A 27,543-nucleotide genomic window follows, 5' to 3' on the forward strand; every position below is an offset into this window, starting at 1 on the left:
CATGGGGTCCTTCCTTGGATGAGTGGCATTAGCATTGTCTGGGAACTTGGTAGAAATGTAACTAGGAAGATGGCTCAGTTGGTACTTGTTTTGTTACATGCACATGAGGACCAGAAGCCACACCAAAAGCTGGATGTGGCAGCGTGTGTCCGAAATCTCAGCACTGGGGAGGTGGAGAGAGGAGGATGATAGCAAGAGACTATAGCTCAAATAATAAGGTGGTAAGAGTAGATGACACCTGAAATCCACACATGTCACACACACACACACACACACACACACACACACACACGCACGCACGCACGCACGCACGCACGCACGCACGCTGCCACAGTCAAATTTTTTTTTTTTTTCGAGACAGGGTTTCTCTGTGTAGCTTTGCGCCTTTCCTGGAACTCACTTGGTAGCCCAGGCTGGCCTCGAACTCACAGAGATCCACCTGGCTCTGCCTCCCGAGTGCTGGGATTAAAGGCGTGCGCCACCACCGCCCGGCCACAGTCAAATTTTAAGAGAGAGAAGGAGTGGGAGGCAAGCCCTTCAGGCAATTCTGGTGAAGAGCAGGGTTCGAGAACCACAGCTGGAAGCTGAGCCAGTCAACTCCACCGGGTCAGGAGAAGAGTGGGACACAGCTACTTCCACAAGAGAAGGGAGCATGCGCTCTACTAATGGCCACCTGTGCACTAGAGAGTATCAGTGCCTCCTGTCTGTAGTCCAAATGACAGGAGAAGTTAACACTTGATAGGGAGCACCTGGGAGGCAGAGGCAGGTGGATCTCTTAATTCTAGGCCAGCCTGGTCTATAAACTGAGCTCCAGGATAGCCAGGGCTACACAGAGAAACTCTGTCTCAAAACAAAACAAAACAAAACAAAACAAAACAAAACAAAACAAAACAAAACAAAACAAAACAAAACAAAACAAAACAAAACAAAAAAGCCAACTTGACACAACTTGGAGTATCTGAGAAGAGGGGAACCTCAGTTGATGAACTGAATTGATCAAATTAGCCTGTGGTCACTTGTGTGAGAAATAGTCTTAATCAATAGTTACTGTGGCCAGGCGGTGGTGCCAAAGATTCTCAGATGGGAGCAGAGCTACTAAGAAGACCCAGAGAAGCTGAGAGGCAAAACAAGACAGGGAGAAGCAGCCCAGCGGCCTGGAAGCAGCAGAAACCAGCTGAGCTCCTGGAAGAGGTTAAACCAGAGTCACGTGCAAAGGACAGACTCCGAAGTGCTGAGCTGCCTGAGGCTGTGCAGTGGGCTCCGGGTTTCTGAGCTGTCACCCATGCTGGGGCGGGCCTTGGTGATGCAGCAGCCTTTGAGTCATGTCTGCTCCTGTAAGAACCCCTCACCCACACTCCTGTAAGAAACCCTAATAAAACTCCTTGCTTCACACCAAGTTGGACTTGGGTGGTGTGCATACTTTGGTCTGTCATGGGTTCCCTGGCTCGGGGTGAGTAGACGTGTGTGTTACATCTCCCCAGGAAATGTTTTGTCATAACAACAGTTATAAGCAGACACGTGTGTATTTGAACAGAACCCGGGTCCTCTGCAAAGACAGTAAGTGTTCTTAACTGCTGGGCCACTTCTTCCCAGACCCTGGTATCCTGGTCTAAATGTTGCTGAAACTATGAATTGTTTAATTATGCAACTGCAGGCAAAAGTAATAAAACAAACAACCATCATCCCTCATCTACACCAGGGGAAAACAGAAAGATCACTCATTAGCAGAGTCTCATGGCTGAGAGCACATGACTGTTGATATTTCCAAGGTAAGCTCCTTCCTTCCCAGGGGATGAAATGGGCTATGTTGCTATTAATTTGGCCCCACAGCCATGGGTCCTTGATTGCAGCACTCGAGTAGAAAACTGAACTTTGGAAACCAGCGCTGGTGCTCACAGAGACCCCGAATCCTCTGCATGACTGGTGGAGCAGAGTTCACAGGCTTTACCACAAGACATGGGAAATCTTACCCAGCAGCACCCTGGTCCGGGACCCTGAGGAAATCCAGGCTCTCTGGGGTCTGTGACAATCGGTCTGAGCCTGTGGACTGTTGCCGTGGCAAGGGTGGGCGGGCCATAGAGGTGTACAGGCTTTTCTGATTGGACCTCTGGTTTCCAGGAGCGTGAGGAGGAGGCACAAACTGGTTTCTGATGACTCCATTTTGATGGCATCCTAGATAGGAAAGAGAAGAAACAATGTCAATTTCTGCCATTGCTTTGCCAAAAGGTCCTTCATACTTATTTCATTAACTAGCTGGAGGCAAGTGATTTAGGTACTCTGGCCCTCCATTTCCCTTTCTGAAAATATTACTACCAGTAATATATTGTAAAACTGTTAATACACTATTTTCCTCCCAACTTTACTGAGGTATAACTGATAAATCAGATTGTATTTGGGGACTATAACATGACAGCACCAATGTCACCTGCTTAGGAAGTGCCTCAGTTTCTAGATATCTGGGTTCAAGCCCCCAGTCAGAGCAAGATGAGTTTGTAGCCAGCTGCTGGCAAGCCATTTTTGGGTCCACAAGGTCATGACTCAGGAGGGCAGCAGACAGTGGGTTAAACAGTTGTACATTCATTTTCCACGAGTCAGTCTCAGGTGTCCTTGGCTGAAAACTGCTGTGTGCAGTGTGGAAAACCCTTCACGTAGGTGAGGGAAATGCAGCCATCTAGCCAGATCAAGCCGACGAAGAAAGTTCTGTGTACCCAACAGTGATTTCTAGTAAGATCTCAAAAGTTGCATTAGCCGGTAGGTCATGGATGGATGGTGGGGTGGGCTGTCGATCATGAGGGCATTATTATTCCCTGCCATGTAAGACGTAGCCCTAGCTCTCTTCCTGCCGACACAGCAGGCAGAGTGGAGAACGAGGCCCACTTCAGTAGGGCACGCCAGAAAACTGCAGGATTCTGTAGTAGCAATGGAGTGGCCAAGGCCTGGGAACTCAGTTCCGGCTCTGAAAACCTGCTGGTCTTGAGCAAGGATTGTAACCTTTGAGAAGGTCAGCTTCTTCATTAAAGGGCAAGGAGACTGGTCCAGCGTTTACCTGCTTTCTTCCAGCTCTGCTATTCATTTCTGTTATCTTGGTACCCTTCTAAAGGTACAAGTGAGCCTTCCCCTCTCCAGAAACAATGGCAGCGTTCTAGGGCAGAGCATTTAGAAGCACGGCTTTTCATCCAGCCGGCTCTCTTGCCGTTTCCTCCCACAGGCTCCAGGCTGGATGGAAACTAGACGCTGGAGACAAATAAGACTTTCTCCTCATCTGACCCAGTGAATAAGAATTTGAAGGGCTCTCCACAGCATCTGGGCTTGGGAGGACACTGAGGCCCCGCTTGATGCCAAGAGTGCTAAAGAGAGGAAAGGAGTGTGGCAGAGTGGGCTGTTTCCTAGGGCACAGAAAAAGTAGGGGAGTGTCCCCATGTCACCAGAGACTCATTTGTCCACACTGAGTTCAGAGACTGAGAATAAGCACTCAGCAGATATATTTTATGCCTGTTGAAATTAATAATAAAGTTTGGCTTGTATTATATGTGCTTTTCAGAGTTCATTATTGTTCTACGAATTCATCTTTATTACATTTTACAAAAGTATGGTTTGTGATAAGCTGGGAAACATTTTTTTTTCAAGACAGGGTTTCTCTGTGTAGTTTTGGTGCCTTTCCTGGATCTTGCTCTATAGACAAGGCTAGCCTCAAACTCACAGAGGTCCATCTGGCTCTGCCTTCCAAGTGCTGGGATTAAAGGTGTGCACCACCACCACTGCCTGGCTAGCTGGGAACCTTTTTAAAATCCAAAGGAACTGAGGGCTGAGGAGATAGCTAGCTGCCTTGCAAGCCTGAGGCTGTGAGCTCAATGCCCGCACCCACACTAAAAGCCAGGGGTGGTGGTTCACGTTTGCAATCCCAGCACTGGGGAGATGGAGACAGGAGGATCCCTGTTGATGAACACATTGGATAGGCGCCCAGTCCAGCCTAATTGACAAACCTCAGGTCCTAGGAAGAGACTCTGTATGGCCAGCTGGTGGTGGTGCATGCCTTTAATCCCAGCACTTGGGAGGCAGAGGCAGGCAGATCTCTGTGAGTTTGAGGCCAGCCTGGTCTACAGAGTGAGTTCTAGGACAGCCAGGGCTATTTAGAGAGACCCTGTCTCCAAAACAAAACAAAACAAAACAAAAACTAAGAGGCATAGTTCCCAAGAATCAACACCTGACGTTGTCCTCTGGCCTCTACATGTGTGTGTATAACATGTATGTACACCCCTTCTCCATTTTCACCTGCAGACATACCAACAAGCACATGGACCTGCACATACACCCACGCCTCCCCCAACACCCACCTCCAATAAATAAACAGACCTGAGAAATGTAAAGTTCTTGTCATCATTTTTGTAGATCTTTTGAGAAGTGTTGCTTAAATGGACTTGGGCTAATTCCTCATTTGGCTGATGAGGAAACTGTCATTTAGAGGTTGAGGCTATGTTTGAGGTCACTGTGGGCTGATTCGGTTGGAGGATACTCCGGCCAGAGCGGAGGTGAAGGAGCATCCAGATAGTCCTGGCAGAAGGCCAGCACTAAACAGTCACACAGTATGTGTAGACCCTGATTCTCGTGGGTCCCTCCGAGCTTTGATGCTCCTTAACCATTAAAGAAGAAAAAGAGGAAAGAAATCTGGGCTGGGATGGGGCGGAGACTCCAAAAGAGAGGAGACTCCAAAAGAGAGGAGAGCTCATTTCTCACTGCTGGGCAGTGCTCAGGCTTAGAGTACAAGCATGAGATCCCAGGAGAGGAGATTAAAGAATTTCTTGGAGTTTCTTATCGTGGGCACGGGAGCAAATAGGATCCTCTCATCTGCTATGACTTGGCTCGAATATGGCTCCCAAATGACCTGTTCAGACCTACCCTAAAATGACTAATATCCTACTCTGAGGACAGTTTCTTATGGTCTGAACTTTGTGAGTGATGGAGACTTGTTTTTATTTAAATGCTGCCAAGTATGGGGACAGGGGAGGGGGCTCAGTTGGTAGTGTTTGCCTAGCATGCACAAAGCCCTGGGTTCAAACCTCAGTATCACACAAACTGGATATTTCTTGCTGTCCACGCCAGTAACCCCAGCACGGCGGAGGCAGAGGCAGGAGGAAGGTCAAAAACTCAAGACCATGCTCATCAATGCAGCAAATCCAAGGACAATTTGGTTATAAAACCCTCTTTAAAAACAAAAAGCTGGGCGTGGTAGTTCACATCTTTAATCCCAGCGATCCAAGACAGAAGCAGATGGATCTCTGGGAGTTGGAGGCCAGCCTGGTCTACTTATTGAGTTCCAGGACAGTCAGAGCTACATAGTGAGACCCTGTTTTTATTTTTTGAAATGGCATTTCTCTACATAGCATAGCCCTGGCTGTCCTACAACTCACTATGTAGACCAGGCTGGCTTCCAATTCACAGAGATCCATCTGCCTCTGCCTCCCAAGTGCTGGGATTAAATGGGTGCTCCACCATGCCCAGAAGACCCTGTCTTAAAGAACAAAAACAAAACAACAAGCTGAAAACTATGAAAAACAAGGGCCAAAAAAGCTTTTGTAATGTTTTGTAATTCTCCCAGATATTATTTCACTTTAGGGATGTCTCCTGGATTTCATTTCACTAAGAATAGATGTTTTTCTATTAATTCGCCAGGCCATTAACTAGTCATGAACCACTGCTGCGGTATGTGGCTGGAGCCTGGCGCTGGTGGATTGATACCCAGAAAACTCCTGGGCCCATCAAGGCAACATCTGGCATCGTAAAACCAGCAGCATTCTGCTTGTGGTGAACGGGAACTCATTTATCTCTCTCTGCCCTAGGAAGTGACAGAGCTGGGTAATGAAACCCAGATTGTTCCCTGTGCAGTAATGTGGGCTCACTGACATTGTTTCCTAAATTTTAGGGTCATGTATGGGTATGGCTGCCTTGTATTTACTAGCTGACGGGTTTCTTCCCAAACACTCTCTCTTTATTTCCTTATTTTGTGTGTATGTATGTGTACACATGTATATATGTGCATGTGGAGGTCAGAGGTCAACCTCACGTATTGTTCTTCAGAAGTCATCCATCTTATTTCCTGAGACGGAGTCTCTTGCTAGTGCCTAAGTCTCACTGATTAGGTAAGGCAGCAAACTACAAGACTTTTCCTGTCTCTATCTCCCCAGCACCGGGATCCCAAGTCACGCCACAGTGTCCAGCTTTTTACGTGAGTGCTGGAGCTTGAAACGCAAGTCAGACTGAGACATATCTCTAGCTCTCCAAACATCCTTTGGAAGTTGCAGGTCCAGACTCAGCGGTACCTCTCCACGGTGCATGCGCGGCTTACCTGGGGGAGCAGGGGCAGCTCTCATTGGGTAATGGGCATTCTTAGTTCCACCAGAATACCCTCTGCTTTGGATGGTGTTCCTTCTGGTAGGGCCTGAAATAAACAAACAACCAGGAATCGAACTCCAGTCACCAGGCTTGGTGGAAAGCGCGTTTACCCACTGAGCCATCTCATTAGCCCCCAGTTCAGGTTCTTTATATCAGCCCAAACAGCCCTTTAAATACAACCAGGACATGAGTGCCGGGTATAATGTGCACAAAACACAAACACTCAGCACGCTTCAACCTGCCCATTCTCCTCGTCACTGCTTTAGTAAGAACCCCACCTCGTGAGAACCCCACCACAGCCAGCAGCAGAGACACAGACGCTTCTGCACCCGGATCTGAACAGAAGAGCCAGGTGCACGGTACCAGTGGAGGCAGGGCCCGGGCGACACTTACGAGAGTTCTTGGGCAGCCCAGGTCCGATGCTGACCTGCAGCACCTTGTTGCTGGGCTTGAGGATGGCCAGGTCGCCGAAGCCTTGGTGGAATTGCACTTGCCGGGAGCCCCCTGCACTCCAGGGACCCCAGTTCTCCTTTTTTAACTTCAGTTCAAGGCTGTGACAAGCACATGGATTGAAATTATGAGCCAGAAGGAGCCAATGAGAAAACGGTACTCATGAACCAGCTGCTGCCCGGAAGGTGATCACCACGGGATGGGCAAGCCCAGATCATCCAACCCTCTCACATAGGGGATGGTACAGCTCAGTGTGGCACAGCTGCTAGGTGATTGCCACACCAGACGCACAGGCATCTGGAGCTCAACATCCGTGAGAACCCTATTGGTGAGTGGTTTTCCTCATTTATGTCACAGGGTTACTCTCCGGTGGTCAAGGGTGACTGCCTAGGGGACAGGGACAACTTTCTCTCTGTTGTTAACATTGGGTTTCCAGCTGTGTTTGCTGTGTGGAGGACTGAGATGTCAGATACAAGAGGGCAGAATATTCTATACCACAGACTGTGGCTACTGTTCAGTTATATTCTGTTATTCTATCACCGTCACTCACCCAGGTAGGAAGGAAAAACACCAAAATCCAAATGGGAGGGAGGGTGTGATGGTTAGTTTTAATTATCAACTTGACATATTCTGGAATCACCCGAGAGAGAGTCTCAATAAGGGACTATCTAGATCAGGGTGACCTGTGGGCAAGTAGGGGATTATTTTGTTTAATGGTAATTGACGTGGGAAGATCCACTGTGGGCAGCCCCATTCCCTATGCAGGGGATCCTGAACTGTATATGTATAGAAAGTACTGAGTAAGTATGCACATATTAATTTCTCTCTGCTCTTGACTACGGATATGATATGATACAACTACCTGCTTCAAGTTCCTGCTTTGACTTTCCGGCTATAACAGACTGGAATCTGAACCTCAGAAGCCAAAAGAAACACTATGTCTATACACCTGCATGATACACTGTATAGTCTGCTCTTTTAACTTAGGAAATATTAATGATTCTATCATCAGTTTCATTCATCTGGGCATTACAGTCTCATGGTTGCCTCATTTTTATGGATAAAGAGATGGACCCTATTGATGGGGAATTTAAGAAAAGCTAAACAACTCTCACTCAGCAAAAATGAGATCAGAAGCTCAACAATATATGGTGTCTTGCCCATTAGAGCATTTTACTAAAGCATGTGAAGGTGAGCTAAGACATAAGGCATTACTACCCACACCCCACGTCCCAGATTCCCCACCCCAATTTGGGGAGTCAGAACACCTATTCCAGTTCCTTTTTCCTGCTTCCAGCCTGACTGCTGTTCACTCTGCTAATCCTGCCTTTCTAGTCTTGAGTGATCTTTGTGTAAATGATAAAAAATATCCTTTGACGATTTGATTATTTCACAGAAACATAAATGTGACCCCAGCAAAGCCCTGGGCTGTCTTCAGCATGCCTCCCTGTTCCTGGAGATACTGAGATGCCCAGAGTGGGGCTAGCTGAAGGGATGGAACCACACAGCCCACCCTGCAGGCCTCCCCACCTCTCAGTCTGGACTCCAGACCCCAACTCACGTATTGCTGAATTTCAGAGGTAGTTGCTTCTGGGTTTTTTCCTCGTATCGCTTTGCCAAGAGGCTCAAGAACTCCGTTTTGAAGACAGATTCAAGCAAACTGTCATACTCTTGCTCGTGGAGAATGAAGATGTCATCCTGCATGGTACTGAGAGAGATCAGGCGGAGTTAACATGGGCTGCTCTTCCGCCCACCCACCAGCTCTGTCCTTATCATTTGGAGGCAGGGAGAAGGGAATGTATGCTAAGCATACATCACTGTACTGCTTCACACTGTACTCACCGAACCTGTTCCAAACACTACAAGGCCCATCATTACTCTTCATACTCATTCAAGACCATCCTGTAACGTCAGTAAGCTCTTTTTTCCCCTACCTTCCTTCCCTGGTTCCCTTTCTCTTCTCTCCCTCTTTACGATGCCCTGAGGTTGAGTTTGATTCCAGGGGTGCACACAGTGGAAGGTGAGGAGCAGCTTCTGCAATCAGTCCTCTGATGTCCACACTACTCTCCCCACAATACATACAATATAATAATGAGAAGTAAGTAAAAGCATCACTTAAAACAGAGCACAGACTAAGAATTACATGATAAAATTGAAGACATCTGGGGCTGGAGAGATGGCTCAGAGGTTAAGAGCACCGACTGTTCTTCCAGAGGTGCTGAGTTCAATTCCCAGCAATCACATGGTGGCTCACAACCATCTGTAATGAGATCTGGCGCCCTCCTCTGTATACATAATAAATAAATAAATCTTTAAAAAAAAATTGAGGACATCTGTCTCCATAGGGAAGCGGAGGGGCTGGAGTTCCATTTCCAGCACTCCTGGTGGGCAACTCACAACTGTTTGTAAATCCATCTCCTCTGACCCCTGAGGACAATGTGCAATACACACACAATTTAAAATAAATCTTAAAAAAAAAGAAGATGATGGCTAACCATCAAGTAAGTAAAACACTTCCACATGGTTTCAAAATTAAGGGTAGTCTATATTTAAAGAATATATTTTAAGGGCTGAAGAGATGGCCCAGAGGTTAAGAGCATTCGTTACTAGCAACCACATGGTTGTTCACAAAGGTCCATATGTCAGTCTCAGGGGATCTGATGCCCTCTTCTGACCACTATAGGTACCACACATGTGCAATGTGGTGCACAGACATACATGCAGGCAAACACTGATACCCATAAAATAAAAACAAAAGGAAAGAGTAAAAATACCTTTTAAATTTAACTTCTGCCTCAAAAAATTATTTATTTATTTGACTTTAAAAATTTGATTTATTTTGGGGATTATAATTACAACGAGCCTCATAATGACCTCATGCTGGTTTGGGCAGGAATTCTGGGAAGGGAAAGTACAATATCCCATTAAAGGAATAATTATCCCACCTATCTCTTTAACAGGGTTTAAGGGGAGCCCACCTTTCTAGGGGTGATCCCTTGGCTGGGAGTTTGACTGCCCAGCTGGAATATAGGGTCTCCACCCAGGCTAACGATTCTATTATTCTCTTGACCAGTTTTCCTTTAATGGGCCTTTATTGTTGCTCTAGCTCTGACATGTCTGAACAAGCCTGTTTGCCTGGTGCTGCTTTCTGGAAGACTATTCATTATTCATTAGGATGAAGTGAGCAAGACCTTGAGAGATTTAATATGCTTAGACTTGAGTGTCATTATCTATCATTCCTCTCTCTCTCTCTCTCTCTCTCTCTCTCTCTCTCTCTCTCTCTCTCTCTCTCTGTGTGTGTGTGCAAGCAGACTCGAACCTCATGCCAATTAGCAGCATGAATCTGAACATAAGATGCATTTGGACACTTCAACTATGAATCGTCGAATTCAAAAGCCTCTCCCTTCAGTCACCCAGGTGGAAGTTAGTCAGGCTCCTGGGCTTGGAAACAAAGCTTATAGGCTTATTTACTCTTTAAAAAAAGAGATCATACTTGTTTTTGGATTTCACCCCTCTTTTTCATACACACAAAGCGGCAATTCCTTGCAGGCGCCTGTGACTCTGTGCTGAAAGGTCTTGTACCACTCTGGCTTGGCTCTGACTTGCCCCATTCTCCTCCCTGTGGCTTACTTACTGTATTGCTGACAACACTCGAAAATTTGTTTTCGCTCTCAACCAACGGGTCATCTTTACAAAAATGTCTGTTACAAAACAGACTGAAGCCCTAAAGGAGGTTTTATTTTTGAAGCTTAAAAGGTGATTTCCAAATACAGCATGTCTTTATTTAAGTCTTTTTAAACATCTTTTCCTGACCATGAAATAAATGCTCCTTTTAATAAACTGGAAGATAAAGAGGCAGATGAATTTTTAAAAAGCCTGCCTGGAATTCTGTCCCCCAGGGAAACTAGGGCAGAGGTGCTCAACTTGTAGGTTGAGACCCCTTTGGGGGTTAACAGATCCTTTCACAGTGGCCACCCAAGACCACTGGAAAACACAGACATTTACATTATGATTCATAACAGGAGCCAAATTACAGTTATGAAGTAGCAAAGAAATAATTTTATGGTTGAGGTTACCGCACCATGAGGAACTATGTTAAAGGGTTGCAGCATTAGGAAGGTTGAGAACGCCTGGACTAGAGGCAGCAGATCTAGAACCCCTCACACTGTGTGTTGGACCTATTTTAAGAATATTCCCCTTGACTGTCAGGTAAGAGGTCCATCTTCCTCCTTCCCATCCTCCTGGAAGCTTCTGTGCCTACAGGTCACCATTTCACACACACACACACACACACACACACACACACACACACACACACACGCAGAAGCCAGAGCCTTTCTCAATCGCTCCCTACCTTACTTCTCTGGGACAGGGTCTCTCAGTGGACCCGGACCTCAGCCCTAGGGACCCCCCTGTCTCTGTCTCCTTAATGCTGGATTCCAGGAGCATACTACTGTGCCTAGCTTTCCTGTGGGTGCTGGGGAAATCAATCTCATCCTCATGCCTGATCAGCAAGTACATTACCAACTGAGCCATCTCCCTGTTCCCTTCCCTCCCAACAGAGTCTAGCGTAGCCTAGGCTGGCTTCAAACTCACGTGGCTGAGGACGATCTTGAACTCTGCCCTCCTGCCTTCAACTGGGATTACAGGCATTAGATCCAAGCCCTTCTCATACAGTGCTGGGGAACAGAAGCCAGGCCTTCATGTGTGCCAGCCAAGCAATGTACCAACTGAATTAACTTCCCTAGCCCGTGGGGGTTGTTCTTCAATTCAACATTCTCTGTAAGAATGTGAGAACCAGGAAACCAGAACCTCTACCTAATGCACTCTCAGAGATGCTTTTCCAGGAACATCAAGCAGCGGGGTATCTATTGACCCAGACACCCCTCTCCCCAAACTTCTACAGCTCAGCTCCTAGAACAAGGAGATTCAAAAGCCTTGCCAGATAGAGTCCACAGCATCGGCCACCACATCTATTATAGTAAGGCCACCCTTCTAGTGCATACAGTTCTCCTAATAGGAGCTTAAAACTGGGTGCCTGTCCTGCATGATGGACAGTGTCACTCCCAGAAGCAATGGGCACTACAGGAAAATCTCAGTGCCAGGCACAGGATACCTATTAACAAGTTCTCATCAGGGAGGCTCCAGAGGCCCCCCCAAACAACACAGGCTGTTGCCGTTGCTCTTGGTCGCCCTGCTACAACCCTATGGCCGAAGATACCACACACTGTGGCTGAAGGGCAAGGAGAAATTGCTCTCCAGTTGACTAGGGAAGTTCTTCCCTGGCTTTCGTGGTACTGGGAGGGGCTACGCAGGCTGCTGGCGGAGAAAACACCAATGATCTCACCTAGCACGAGCTTCTGCATGCTACAATACTGAACTGCCAGGAAAGATGTGCCCACCCGGGGAACAATGGCAGATGTGCCCACCCGGGGAACAGTGGCAGATGTGTCCACCCAGGGAACAGTGGCAGATGTGCCCACCTGGGGAACAGTAGCAAGAGTGTTCATGGGAGTCCCTGAGTGCTCTGTGAACTGGATTGGAGGCCTGCACCACCAGAGGGACCTCATTTCCTGTATTGTAAACCTGGTCAAAAATCCATGGCTAGGAAGGTCACAGGCCCGGGGGGGGGGGGGGGGGGGGGGGGGGCGGGAGCGGGAGGGAAGGACACAACGTACTGCTGCTGTGTTAAGATGTCAGATTCAATGAATACTGCAAATGTAATCAATGAATGCCACAAATGTAATTAATATCATGAATGTAATTAATGAATATCATGAGTGTAATTAAAAAAAAATTCAGATTTTATTATTTTAAGATTATGGGTATGACTATGTGCCTGTGTGGGGATGTGCACACAAGTGCCAGCTGAACAGGCATGAAGACTCAAGTCTGATTTCTCTTCTTCCTGGCTGCTTTTCTATGAGCTGCTGGTACTTGCTGCCAAGCCTGATGACCTGAGTTCGATTCCTGGTACCCACGCTTTGGGAGGAGAGAGCACTTGTATTTATCCACACTACAGACCCTTCTTCTACACACAATCCAGGTTATTTGAAAGCAGACTATATGTTTCTTCTCAGCCTTTTGGCTAAGATCAAGTTTACAGCAAAGTATAAATATTGTATTATTTTATGCTTAATATTTCAGTATGTGCCATTAAAAAGTAAAATTTCTTTATATAAAAACGTAAGCACGAGGCCATCATCATGCTTAAAGAAACGAACATTAAACCCTTCATATAAAATATTTACTTGTGAGCACACTTCCCAGACTGCTTCTTAATTGTTTGTGGATGGCTGGTTTATCTGAAGAGAGCTACTTCCTACCAGCACTTAGGTCCTAAGAGTTAGTAGCGGGCTCAGAGATCAAGCTTGTGGGATATTTCAATCGTCTGAACCGGAGAAACACATCCAGTGATTGTCAGTTCAGCCAAAAGCCAACTAGTAAGTCTCATAAATTCTTGAAAACACAAACAGATGTTGCAACATATTTCCCTGAAGTGCAAGACAGTTGTTCCCTGCTTTCTTTACACCAGCACCGAAGTGTCCAAGACACATCCACACATCCACCACACCTACACCACCACTCAGGAATCGGATACCACAGTGAATTTCAGCGTTGGGCTCAATCCTGCAAAGGCAGCCCTCCTCTCCTCCCAGCTGCTTAACTAACCTGGATTTGAATTGCTGGCCTAACCTAATGTGTCAGGAAAAAGAGGGAACACGATGAGCCTTGGTAAGTGGGAGGCTCAGTAGCTGCAATGTGCAGACGTGACTAAAAGAGAAAAGCTTTCCCCCTTAGAGTTAGGAAAGCCTCTAGGCTGGGACCCTCTGAAAGGGAGCGGCCATAACGAAAAGGGCCTGTATGAGGGGGATGGAGAAAAGGCTGGTTTTACCAGGACGTGTTCTATTCCCAGAGGCTCTGGCAGAAGGGCTTGGGAAACCAGAAGAAAGAATTCGAGACTAAACAATCACACTGGGTAAACCTTAAAGTCACAGTAACAGGACAGAGGTGCTTGGTGAGGGGGTGGCCAGCGGGTCTAGTCCAACCATGAAGTCTGACGGGCCTGAGACAGACTGGGCAACAAGGGCAGGAGAAATGATCCTGGCTTCCACAATAACAGCTTCCAGGTGTGATTTCCTAGCTTTCAGCCACAGCTCTCAGGCGAATCCAGTACTTTTCAGCTCACCCAGTTACATCCTGGTTCAGTGTCCTCTCAGGCATGAGAAAAAGAGAACATCTTCCCACTGGGTTCTTTAGAACTCCAAAGGTGGCCAGGAAGGGTGTGGCCAGCAGGGTGTAAAACAGCCAATGAACCAAAGCTTAAAGATGACCCAGATAGCTGTCAGAGCCTGTCCAGGAGACCCAGGGCTCTTATTGAGGTAGCATTGAGGGAGGACAATGGTATATTCCTCAGCTGTGAAATGTTACATCCTGAGTTAGTGTTTTAAGCATTTAATTTCCCTGTCCCACCTGGCCCTTTATCCAGGAAAATTGGGAATGGATAATAATAGAAGGACAGTCACAAAGACACAGGCAAGGATAGACATACCACAAATGTGTTTTGGATTATCCTATGGCAGTAACAATTCCATGGTCAGGGGCCTGAGTCTGAGCTTTCCTCTGAGCCTAGCAGTTTTATTTAGAGAGGGACATCCCGTTTCTAGGTAGTCATGGTCACCAGTGATCAGAATTGTAGTGGACAGCTGTTCTGTCTATGACCTTGAAGGACCACCCCTAGAGATGCAGCAGCTAACTGCTCCACCTGCCTATGACCTTGAAGTACATGTCCCTGGGGTGTGGCCTCTCTTCGACCCTTAAGACCTGAGATGCACATAGGCATTGCTTTCTTCTCTTGTGCATGATTTTTGGAGACAGGACTGAATCAGGTGCTTGGAATAGTGTTCCAGAACCTGTGACTATTCTGTTATATACAGTGAGTTTTCCCCCTAATAAATTCCTTTACCCATTAAACAGACTCCATGGATTTCTCATTATATCTGGTGCCCACATGGGTGGGCCATCCATGGCCCTTATCCACATAGAGAAACTTCCACATGAGCTAGCATTTTACCCTTGCTGGCCCAGATCACTCCCTCCCAAGTTGCACCTGTGTTCTGCCTGCTGGGGCAGACTTGCACTCCCTGGCCCCTCCCTTCCAAACCTGTTCGGTCACCTGCATTGCCATCTGCCCAGGCGCTCACTAGCCAGGGGTGTATTTGGCTGATCCTCCCCTTGAATGCTCTCTGGGTGTCTCCTTTCAAGCGCACCAACCTCTGCTGGTGTGCTCACACCCACCTGCCCTCAGGCTCCCGTGGGCCACATCGCATGACCACGCCCAGAGCTTCGATAGCAGAGGCAGTGGGAGGCAGCTGGGCCACCAGCAATTAGCCTTGGCAGGCTTGCACTCCCTAACCGCCAGTTCCCAGAGACCAGTAACTAACTGCACGCCCTTTCATGGTCAGAGCTACGTGCTACCATGCAGCAGGTGAGACAGCTCGGGCCCACAAAGGCCAGAGAGCGCCAACAGGCAGCTCTTTCTCTGTTAAACCTGTTCCATGCAGCTGTTTAAGCTCATACAGGTCAATATCTTTGGAACACACTTCAGGATCTGCTTTAATGCTACACCTGTGACACCTGCTGGCTGAAAGTCATTACTACACCCCCTAAACCATTGCAAGAACGGGGTCATCTGGACAATCTAGGACCATCTCTCAAGGATTTCATCTGAGGTAGAAATAACTCGATGATTTTACACCTTAAACTGGTTAGTAGATAAACAAATTAAATTTTTTTCTTTACAAATTTTGAATATTTCTCACAACATGGTGGATAATATTACCACTGAGGAATTTAAAAACTTCTTTGTCTGTACTACAAATGAAATTTTACAAGACATATATGACCTTCCTGGGATGTACAGAATGTTCATCATAATTGCAATTAGCATAGTGATTCATATCATAGTATTGAAAATCAGCTTAATAACAACACCAAAAATGAGGTACTAATGGGACTAATGCAGATTTTGCAAAGTAATGCAGACTTAAAAGGATTCTTTCTTTGGCATCTGCTAATTTACCACAAGAACTTCAGTCCACTAATAACTAGACAACCAGATTTAATTCTATTGACAACAAATATGAATACTTAATGGATAAAACAATAAATCTTCAGAGCAACCTTAATGACATTCTAAGGAGAAAATAGCATTGCTAATTGATAGAATAAAGTCTTTGGAATCATATGTTTCTGATGAACATAAAAAATTGCATGATTCCATGAAATCTCTAGCATCCTTTACAACAGAGGAGGTTCAAACACTGCAAAGTGTGGTAGTTAATCAATTTCAAGCTTTGGAGGAGTCTGGCAGAAAGGATAAGGAAACTAATAAGCAGAAGGTCAAAGCCACAGAAGTCATAACATCGCCAGGTGGCTCTTATAAAATGGCTTATCCTGTCACTGTTCATGGAAAGCCACCAGATGATAAACTTCCCGAAGAGTATGTAGAATATATCTGGCAACCTATTCATTTGAGAGATTTAAAAATTAAGGAAACTGTAGTTGCCTATGGTATACATTCAACATGTGTGAAACAGATGTTAAATAATGTGGTCTTCTAGAGATAGAATCGCGCCAGATGATTGGAATCAGTTAGTCTCAGCTGTATTAGAATAAAGCCAACAGTTACAATGCAAAAGCGGGTTGAGAGAAGAGACTAAAGCCCCTGAACAGCAAGGTAAGATTAGAGCTTTTGAGATCTCCCAAGATCAAATTCTTGGTGAGGGCTGTTTTGCTGATATAAATGTACAATCTACCTTTGATGAGCATACATTATCCCTATGTCATACAGCAACTTTAAATGCTTGGGGAAAAAAAAATCCAGAACCAGGGAAACCAACTGTGATATATACAAAGGCCTTCCAGTGGGTCTAAAGAATCATTTACTGAGTTTTTACTGACTGACCAAGGCTATAAACAAGACAATATCAGACCAAGAATGAAGATAAGTATTAACTCAATCTTTGGCTTTTGATAATGCTAATATAGAATGCAAAAAGATACTTATACCTTAAAGCTCAAGTTAGCAGCTTTAGAAGAATGGATTCAATATACAAACAGTATTGAGTCTCTTAACTATGGTAATGAGGCTTGGATAGGAGAGGTGATTTCCAAAGGTGGAAGAAGGCATCAAAGTACCAAATGTTTTAACTGTGGTACACAAGGTCGTATGAGAAGAAATTGTACACAGGGTACTCCTAGAAGCAATACTTCTTTTAGAGATAACCCAAACAGGAGACCCCAACCTTCTGGATTATGCAGAAGATGTGGCAAAGGCAGACATTACACCAATGAATGCAGATCAACAAGACACATATGAGGTGACCCTGTACCAGTGGGAAACACCTCAGGGGGCCTCTTGCAGGCCCCCTAATTAAATGTTGTCCAAACATTTCCAGTCACTGTGGAGGAAATTCCTCTCCAGGACAATTAAATAACTCAGTAAAGAATGTAAAGAATGGTACTGCACTGGATAATAGAACAGCTTTGACAGATGAATCAAAAAATCCCCAAAACACCATAAAACGAATATTTTGGCAGACTTCCATAAATGAACAAAGACCAAAGCTTAGAGTACGAATTAATAATATTGTTCTGGAAGGCCTAGTGGACACAGGTGTGGATGTGACTATAATGGCACCAAAATCATGGCATCTGAATTGGCTTCTTCAAAGGTAGAGTTCCAATTTCTAGAGATTGGAACCCTATCTCAGATAAAACAGTTCGAGATGAGCTGAATGCATAGATAGGACCAGGAGGACAGAGAGGAAGGCTGAAGCCACATGTAGCAAATGTAGCAGTGAATCTTTGGGGCCGAGATCTGTTACAGCAATGGAATACCCAGATTAAAATTCCTCCAATCTCAGAAATGGAATATAGACTAATTCATGTTTCTGGAAATAATATAAGACACTATAAAAAACAGCCACCAACCATTCAGGCTGTACATAAACAGAGCACAACTGCCATTGAACTCTCCAAAGTACCAATGGCCCTACCTTTAAAATGGCTAACTGATAAACCTGTCTGGGTTGGACAATGGCCTATGACACAAGAGAAACTACAAGCTTTAGAACAGCAGGCTCAGGAGCAGTTAAATCCTCAACATTGAAGAATCTACCAGCTCTTGGAATTCTCCTGTATTTGTTATTAAAAAGAAATCTGGTAAATAGAGAAGGCCAACAGATCTGAGAGTCATTAATAAAGTAATTCAGCCTATGGGCTCCCTACAGAATGGGATGCCCTTGCCCTCTCTGTTACCCAAAGAATGGCCTATTATAGTTATTCACTTAAAAGACTGTTTCTTCACCATACCACTACAAGAAAAGGATAGAGAAAAATCTGCCTTCACAGTACCTACTTATAATAATACCTGGCCAGACAAGAGATATCAATGGAAGGTCCTCCCACAGGGAATGTTAAATTGCCCTACCCTGTGCCAATATTTTGTGCAAAAACCATTGGAAATAATTCATGCAAAATTTTCACAGTCTATAATTTACCATTATATGAGTGATATCTTATTAGCTGACTCAAAGTTAAGTACCTTAGAAAGCATGTTTGAAGGAATAAAGAAAGTTTTGCCTCACTGGGGATTATAAATTGCTCCCCAAAAAATACAAAGAGAAGATTCTATTAATTACTTAGGATATAAGATAGATCTACAAAAAATTAGAACCCAAAAAGTACAACTCAGGAGAGACTGACTATGAACTCTCAGTGATTTTCAAAAAATTGTTAGGAAGCATCTCCAACTTACAGACTATCATTGGAATACCTAAAGATAGATTAGTGAATTTGGCCAATACTCTAAAAGGGACAAGGTCTTAAATAGTCCAAGAGAATTATCAGCTGAAGCTAAGAAGGAATTGGCTCTAGTAGAAAAGAAAATATAAGAGGCACTTGTGAACCATGTGAATCCAGAACTTAACTGTATTCTGGTCATATTCCCCTCAGAAAAGATCTCTGATTTGATTCTAAAAGGAAAATTAAGACTTTGTCAGTTGACAGGAATGGACCTAGCAGAAATTGTAGTACCTTTAACTAATGAGGAAAGTTCCTCTTTGTGGAAAGATAATGAATACTGGCAAAGAGACTGCAGTAACTTTTTGGGAGAGATTAACAATTGCTAATATTAATAAAAGCAAGAGAATAGAATTCATAAAAAGAATCAAATGGGTCCTTCCTCACATTGTACAGCAAAAACCAATCTCTAGAGTCCCCACATTCTATACTGATGCAAACAATCAGGAAATCAGAAAATCAGGAGAGGCAGGATATAAATCAGGAGATTTAAATAAAGTGGTTCAGAACCCCTACAACTCTGTACAAAAGGCAGAACTGTATTCCATTTTTATGGTACTAATGGACTTAACAGAACCTCTCAATATAGTTACTGACTCTCAATATGCAGAGAGAGTTGTTTTACATATTGAAACTGCTGAATTTATTCCTGATAATACAGAATTAACTTTATTATTTATACAATTACAGGAAATCATCAGAAATAGGGAACATTATATATATATGACACACATCAGAACCCATACATGTCTGCCAGGTCCTCTAGCACAAGGTAATGATGAGATTGATCAGTTATTAATTGGTAATATGCTAGAAGCCTCAGAAATTTCTGAGAAACACCATGTAAATAGCAAAGGTTTGAAAAAGGACTTTTCCATCTTGTCATATTGCATATTGCACTATACATTTCTACCTCTGACTAAGATATTTTTGTATATTGTCACAAGTTCAAGGTTATTGTCCCATTACTGTACACCTGTTTACAGACTGTTTCTATAATGTGAAGCCTTAGTCTTTAAGTTATTTAGAGTGATAAGAATTACAGGTTAATAGTCACCCATACTTGTCATGTTTATAGTTATATTAGTTAGGTTTTCCAGATTTACAGAAACATAGATTAGATGGATAGGTAATCTTCGAACACTCCATAGACCTAGAGAATATGGCATTCAAATGTTGGCATGAGACACGATTGCTCCTGGCAGCACCGATCTGATCTCGAGTGAACATTGGGCTTCTAAGACACTTTGTTTGAAAGTTTGTCTTCTTCTTGGCACAAAATGGCCTTCTGGGCAAAGAACTGCCCTTGCCTCAACTGTTGACAGTATGAATGCTGTCCTTTCCACATGAGCAGGACACAAGGAAAAGCAACTACTGAACCTTGCCAAGACAGGGTAAGATGGTCTTTCAAAATTCCTGCTTCTGAAAATGGTCTGTCAGATATTCTAGGCCTATAGCCAAATTGGATGCCCCAACTATGCTGAGAAACTTTAGGTGACTGTCCAGGCTGCCAGCTGTCTCTGTCTATTCTTGAAAAAATTTTGGAAATTTCTTGCTTGCATTTTCCATTTTCTCAGGTATTATGTTCCTTCTCAGGTCTTTGATGGAATTGAAGACTAGATAGTTACAGTTATAACCTTCTTGGATCTTAGCTAGAACATATTAAGTATGAGATTCAGATTCTTCAGGATAGGACAGCTATTGGAGTAATCTCTGTAACCTGCCGTTTACCTATGTTCTGGACTTTGGTATGTGTCTCGTTTGATTTTTTTTTCTGGTTATATTTCTATTTTTGTTTAGGTTATTACCTTTCCCCTCTCCTGGACAATATTTGATAATCATTCCTATTGTATATAGTTTTATATTAGATTAGAACTTTTTTATTTGGACAAAATGGGGGAGATGTAGTGGGTAGCTGTTCTGTCTATGACCTTGAAGCACTGCCCCTAGAGATGCAGCAGGTAACTGCTCCACCTGCCTATGACCTTGAAGTCCATGCCCCTGGGGTGTGGCCTCTCGATGACCCTTAAGACCTAAGATGCACACAGGTATCTCTTCTTTCGCTCATGGTTTTTGGAGACAGGACTGAGTCAGGTGGCCGGAATAGTGTTTGGGAACCCGTGACTATTCTGCTATGTACAGTGAGTTTTCCCCCTAATAAATTCCTTTACCATTAAACAGACTCCATTAAACAGATTTCTTTTTGAGACAGGGTCTCATATAGCACAGGCTGGCCTAGAACTGACTTTGTAGCCAAGGATGACCTTGAACTTATGATCCTTCTGCCTTTACTTCCTAAGTAGTGTGATTGCACGTGTGCCACCATGCCTGCTTTATTTGATGCTGGGAATGAACTCAGGACTTCATGAATTCTAGGCAAGTGCTCTACCAACTGAGCTACATTCCCAGCCCAAGGTCTTCTTCGAGGAGAATGGAAATTCTGTTCTCTTCATCATGGGCCTGGTGGTCTCTTGGAACAGCAGTCGATGGGTGATGTGTGGAGAGCCACGGAAGAAGCCCTACCTCAGCCACTTCCCACTCACCTGAGGGACACAGACAGGATCCTCTCCATCTCGATTCTCCGCTTCAGGACTTCCTTCACAAGACCTTTGTCCGGGCCTTGCTTCACCTTCTCTCTTCCGATTAAGTACAGGCACTTCGGGGTTAGCAGCAGGTCTCGCTTGACCCCCTGTGAGGAGAGGGACTTTCAGAAGGCAGCCTCACAGGGTCAGACAGACAACCGTGACAACAGAACGCCATTCTAGCTGGGCCAGAGGGCGGCTCTCCTCGGCAGTTCGCCATTTCACCAGAATGGCTACTGTATGGCTACGGACTCGGGCCCCTGGACAGAGCAGAGTCTGGTATACATGTCGATAGTGACACCTGACTTTTTCATCTTATAAAATGCCATCTGCGTATAGTTCTATAATAAGGTATCAGGACATGTGAAAAGGGAGAGTCTCGGGTAAGCCCACAAACAGGGTGACCTTACAAAGGATTGTTATAGCGTGATTTTCAAACAGGCCTCCCACTGGTGTGTGTAGGTTAACCATTAATAAACAAATAATGTGCTTTCGAATATATGGCTGGCCACCTTGTTACAGAGCAGTGCAGGAGCCCCCAAGAACACACCCCACGGCAGCTGGTCCATTTTCAGGGTGCAAGGAATGACCTCCTTTTAGTAAAACAGTGTCTTTCTTATTAAGCTAGTGGTGTTATTTACTCCATTTTTTTCCCTGACTAATATAAGAAGTTGCTTTTTAAAAAGTCAGCTGGGGATGTGGCTCAGGTGACTGAGTGCCTGCCTAGCATGCATGAAGCTGTACACCTGTGATCTCAGCACCTTAGAAGTAAAGTCAAGAGGATCAGAAGTTCAAGGTCATATGGAATTTGAGGCCACTAGAATACATGAGACTTTATGTCAAAAACAAAACAAAATGTAAAGCATTTACTAAATAGAATACTATATTAAGTATGTCAAGTTCGTCCTGGCATAAATAGGACATAAGAGAACACTTAACGCACATCTTATTTTGCAAAACTACATATGCAAATATGTCTGCATAAAAAGGCTCTAAAGGACACCCAGAAAATGTTAACAGCGGTACTTGCCTATCGTTGGCTGCTAGTTTTCTTTTAGCTTATCTGGCTCTTTACAATGTTTCTTCAACGAATACAGTCCGCAAAACCACAAGCTATTATTCTTGTAAATGAGAACTCTGTTTTGATTCTTAAGAGGCAGGTTGCAGTGAGTACCTTGAACCTCCTGTCGTACTTGGTGACAGTGTCAGCAAAGTCAATCTTCTCCCTCTTGCCTACGAACTGCTGCAGTTCTGGGTGCTCCTCCATCCCAATGTAGTCCCCAATGAAGTTCCGGTTGATGCTGTTTCTCCTTCTTTCCTTCTTGTTCAACAACAGGTCTGAGGCTGCGGATGCCCAGGAGAGAAGGAAGATGGATCAGTCAGGCAGGAAGAGGAGGAAGACACTTAGAGCGAAATACACAAAGATTCTAAATGATGAAGGAGTATTTAACACATGCCATATGTTGAATAAGAAGCATTTTGTGCTGGGTGTGGTGGGGCTTGCCTTTAATCCCAGCACTCGGGATGTAGGGGTTGGCTGATCTGAGTTCGAAGCCAGCCTGGTCTACAGAGCAAGTTCCAGGACAGCCAGGGCTACACAGAGGAAGGAAGGAAGGAAGGAAGGAAGGAAGGAAGGAAGGAAGGAAGGAAGGAAGGAAGGAAGGAAGGAAGGAGGGAAAGAAGAGAAAGAAAGAAACCAAGAAAGAAAGGAAGAAATCAAAAAAGAAAGAAATCAAGAAAGAAAGAAAGAAAGAAAGAAAGAAAGAAAGAAAGAAAAAAAAGGAAAAAGAAAAAAGAAAGAAAGAAAGATTTTGCAATTTTTCTTAAGCTCAAACTATTGTATTTTTTAGAGGGTCTCACTATGTTGACCAGTCTGGCTTCAAACTCACAGAGATCTATCTGCCTCTGCTTCCTGAGTGCAGGGATTAAGATATATGCCAACACTCCTGGTTCTCACATTTATTCTTAAGCTTTGTTAAATGGGAGCTAGGGAGAAGGCTCTCCAGGTGAATGTGCTTGCAAGATAAAGATGTTTGCCACCACGCTTGATGACCCACGGGTTGGAATGAAAGATCTGACTCTTCAAGTTGTCCTCTGACTTCTACATATGAACTGTGGCATGTATACACACACACACACACACACACACACACATGCACGCACGCGCGCACACACACGCACGCACGCACATACACAGACAGACCGACAGTATGATGAAAAATGAAAACTGCTAAACAAATAAACAAAATTATGAAAATACCTTCTTCTCTCATTTGGACATATTTCTTCCGGGCCACGAACTTTCTCCACGTTTTCTGTATCACTCGGGCATACCCATCATACTTTCTCTCTCTCATCTCTTCTAGAAGAAATAGCTAGAACAGCAGAGAAGACACATATGAGTCAATCCACAAGCTATGAACAAAATTTTACATTAATTAAAAAAGGTACTTGTTTTATATGATTGTTTTTTGTCTGTGTGTATGTCTGTGTACCATGTGCATGCAATGCCCTTGGAGGCCAGAAGAGGGCACTGGGTCCTTCAAAAGAAGAGTTAAAGGACTGTTGTGAGCCACCCTGGAGGAACCCAGGTCCTCAGCAGTGCTCTTAACTGCTGAGACACCACCCCACCAACATCAAATTTTGTTCTTCCAAGGAGGTTCAGTGTACTGAAGACATACATAAGAAGCAGAGTTCCTATTATGGACAAATAATGAAATGATCACTACAGGATCTTGTTTGTGAGCACTACCTACCTTTTATTTACATTTCTTCCCTTAACAGAAAGGAAACGGAAAATGGCTGAGTCTGAGTGTGCCTGAATGGCCTCTGCCTTCCCGTGCTCACAGTCCCTGTGACTTGTTCTCCTTCCTTGGTCCAAGGAGGAAACAGGTAGCCAGATCTAATGAGCAGATGCAGCCTGCTGCAAACAGCCTCAGAATAGAACCTTCCGGTTTCTGCCAGAACTGAGTTTGTGCTGCTGTGGGAAGAGGGTGCCCTACTTTTGGTTCCACGGAAGTCTAGACTTCCTGCCTCATGCAATCTCCAAGGAGTGTCTAGGGCACAGGGAAGAAACCACAGTGGCTGCAGCCAGGCTGGAGCATTAGTCTGGACTCTCTGGAGAGCTGGCTCAGCAAATGGCCCAAATCTGACTCTGGAGAGCGGGGCCAGGTGGACAGCTCATGCCGATCAGTTCACATACAGCTGGGCTTTGGAATTGTGAAGAATAACAAGGAGCTACAGTGTGCTGAGTGTCCACTGTGTCAGGAATCTTTCCGGACTGTCCTCAACTCCCCAACACATAACAGCCCATTTCACAGTGAGAACATTGAACCTAGATTGGCTATGGCTGAGCCAGAGAACCTGAGTTTTCTTTCTTTCTTTCTTTCTTTCTTTCTTTCTTTCTTTCTTTCTTTCTTTCTTTCTTTCTTTCTTTTTTAAAAGAGAACCTAAGTTTTCTAGACATCGCAGGCTCCTCTTCATCAGAAAACACAAAGCTTCCTCTAGATCTGCATCCATCAGCTTGTAAAACTGTGGAAGAATGCATCATCCACCTCCATGTAGTGGTTTAGATAGCCAATGAGGGGGAAAAAATGAAACAGACCAATATAAACTCAGAGTAAAGATGATGTATGGTCACTGAAAAATGTTCCAGAAAGGGGCTGGAGAGAAGGCGCAGCAGTTAAGAGTGCTTATTGCTCTTGCAGAGACCTGACTTCGGTTCCCAGCACCCACGTCCGGAAGCTCTCAATTGCCTCTAGCTCCAGGGACTTTTGACACCCTCTTCTGGATTCTGGAGGCACCTGCCCCCAGGTGCACTTACATCCACACAGGCATGCAAACACACGTAAATTCCAGAACAAGGGAATTTGGTCTGAAGGAAGCTGAGAATGTTGCCTGTGTTTCTCTGAGCATATACACACAGAGGGGCCACTTTCTTGCCACCCAGTGTTTCTCATTCACAGCCCTGGCTGCCTAGAAACATCCAGAACAGCGAATGCCAAAGGGGAGGGACACAGCCCTACAGCCTTCAGTGCAGACGCAGCCGGATGAAGCAACCTATTTCTAGACCTAAAACGAGGCTCACAACTTAGCAACTGGACAGAAGCCTAAAATCTCAGCTCCACGATCGCCTGGAAGAACAGAAGAACATTCGTTGATATTTCTCCTCTTGGCTTTTTCCATTTTTGACTAATCTGGCAGGACATACTTTATACACCTGTGACCAGAAAGGAGGCGATATCAACAGCTCCCAACATCCAAGAGATTATTTCCAAGATTAGCTGGGTTTTAGGTGTTTTTTTTTTTTTTTTTTTTTTTTTTTTTTTTTTTTGGGGGGGGTATTTTTCCCCCTCAAAAGCCCAGGGGTTAGACATCAGGGAGGTTTGAGAATAAAGAGAAAAACCAAACAGACAGATGCATAAAACAAAACACAAACTCTTTGGTATCCAATGTCTTAGACCAGTTTTTAAAGACCAGAAGTTATTTGGTGTGTATTCAGCAAACACTGGAAGGGGTAGGGCAAAAGAAAAAAGAAAAAAAAAAAACCATAAGGTGGCTTTGTTGTTTTGAAGATTTATTTTTATTTGTGTGTGCATGTCAATGTGGGTATCGCAGAGGACAAAAGAGGACACTAGATCCTCTGGCCTTGGAGTTATAGGCAGTTGTGAGTTCCTGATGTGGGTGCTGGGAACTGAACTTGGGTCCCCTGGAAGAACAAGAAGCACTCATAACCACTGAGCAGCTCCCTAAGGCGGGTTTTAAAAACTCAGCTTTGGGGCTAGATGTGGCCAGAAGAGGAAGGGGGAGGGGAGAGGAAGGGGCTGTGTGTGCTCAAGTTCAGAGACAGAGAAAGGAGAATCAAGAGATGGCTAACATCTGCTGCGAGGAAGGCAAGCTAAAGGAAGGCCAGAATAAACACGGGTTCCAGATATAAATTCCAAAGCTCAATTAAATCAGAATAAAAAATCAGGAGAAAATAAAAAATCAGGCCGTTTTAATTATACATGAAGATTTTCTAAGTCGGAAAGTGAGCCTTACGAGCCGGCGAAGCTGTGCTGTACTGACTAATCACTCCAGCCCATTTTAGTAGAACAGGAGCTGTGCTGTGGGTTGCCTAATGGCATATGACACAACATTTTCATTTTATATTTGGAAATGAAATTGCCGCGAGGCTCCAAATAGCTCGGAGTGAAGAAGAGCTACCACAACTTTATAGACGGGGTCTACTGGTGGGTGCCACTTACTTCCTTAATGACTTCCATGGCTTGCCAAGCCATTCAGCCACAGCCTCCATCACTTTTGAGTCTCGGGCTCATGCCACACAGGACAGGAGTCAGGATGGGGAGACTGCTGTGAGACTAGAATTTGCCTATTTCTTGCAACACTCTTCCGGCCCATGCTAGTTCCTCTTGGGTTGATGAGTGTATCTGCCAACTTCTCCATCTATCTATTCTTAAAAAAAAAAAAAAAAAAAAAAAAAAAAAAAAAAAAAAACAACCCCACCATGGTCTTGTGTAGCCCAAGCTGGCCTCAAACTCAGCTGAGGCTGACCTTGAAGTTCTGATCCTCCTGCCTCTCCTACTCAATTATTAGGATTACAGGCTTGTGCCACCACGCTCATTTTATGTGGTGCAGGGGACGAAACTCAGGGCTTGTGCAGGCTGAGCCAGTACTTTACCAACTGAGCCACATCCCCCCCCCCCACTAATTCTTGAGATGGAGTTTTGTGATGCTTACAGGAACCTCAAGAAATAATGATGCCTATGAGGGTTAGTTTTAACGGTCAGCAGGACACACTCTAAAATCACTTGGGAAGGGGGTCTTAACATTGGAGTGTCTAGGTCAGGTTGTCTCATGGGTGTATCTGAGGCAGGAGTATATTGGTTATGCTAATGGAAGTGGGAAGATCTGCCCACTATAGGTGTTACCATTCCCTGGGCAGGAGATCCTGGATTGTATATGAATCAGTAAGGTGGGTACATTCTTTCATTGCCCTCTGCCGTGGACCGTGGATGTACTGTGACTAACTGAAGTTCCTGCTGCCTCCATTTCCTAGCAATGATGGACCGTGAGCTCAATGAACCCCTTCTTCCTCAAGTTGCTTTTTTTCAGGGTTGCTGTGGGACGGTCTATATGTCAAATTGCTCTGATTGGTCAATAAATAAAACACTGATGGCCAGTGACCAGGCAGGAAGTAGGTGGCCAGGCAGGAAGTAGGTGGGACAAGGAGAGAGGAGAATTCTGGGAAGTGGAA

At 44.7% G+C, this 27,543-nt stretch overlaps 1 protein-coding gene across 1 annotated transcript in view; it reads right to left on the reverse strand.

Annotated features, from left to right (window-relative positions):
- Myo1e (myosin IE) overlaps positions 1-27,543 on the reverse strand; it is a 202,002-nt gene that overhangs the window by 9,374 nt on the left and 165,085 nt on the right. The window contains exons 20-26 of the mRNA XM_028865833.2: positions 23,548-23,662; positions 22,462-22,631; positions 21,249-21,394; positions 8,402-8,548; positions 6,784-6,941; positions 6,344-6,436; positions 1,971-2,172 (exon numbers count right to left, since the gene is read on the reverse strand). Of these exons, the coding sequence (XP_028721666.1) occupies positions 1,971-2,172; positions 6,344-6,436; positions 6,784-6,941; positions 8,402-8,548; positions 21,249-21,394; positions 22,462-22,631; positions 23,548-23,662 (1,031 nt within the window). The remainder of the gene's footprint in view (positions 1-1,970; positions 2,173-6,343; positions 6,437-6,783; positions 6,942-8,401; positions 8,549-21,248; positions 21,395-22,461; positions 22,632-23,547; positions 23,663-27,543) is intronic.

The sequence above is a fragment of the Peromyscus leucopus genome, chromosome 7 (genome assembly GCF_004664715.2).
Source record: "Peromyscus leucopus breed LL Stock chromosome 7, UCI_PerLeu_2.1, whole genome shotgun sequence".
NCBI lineage: Eukaryota > Metazoa > Chordata > Mammalia > Rodentia > Cricetidae > Peromyscus > Peromyscus leucopus.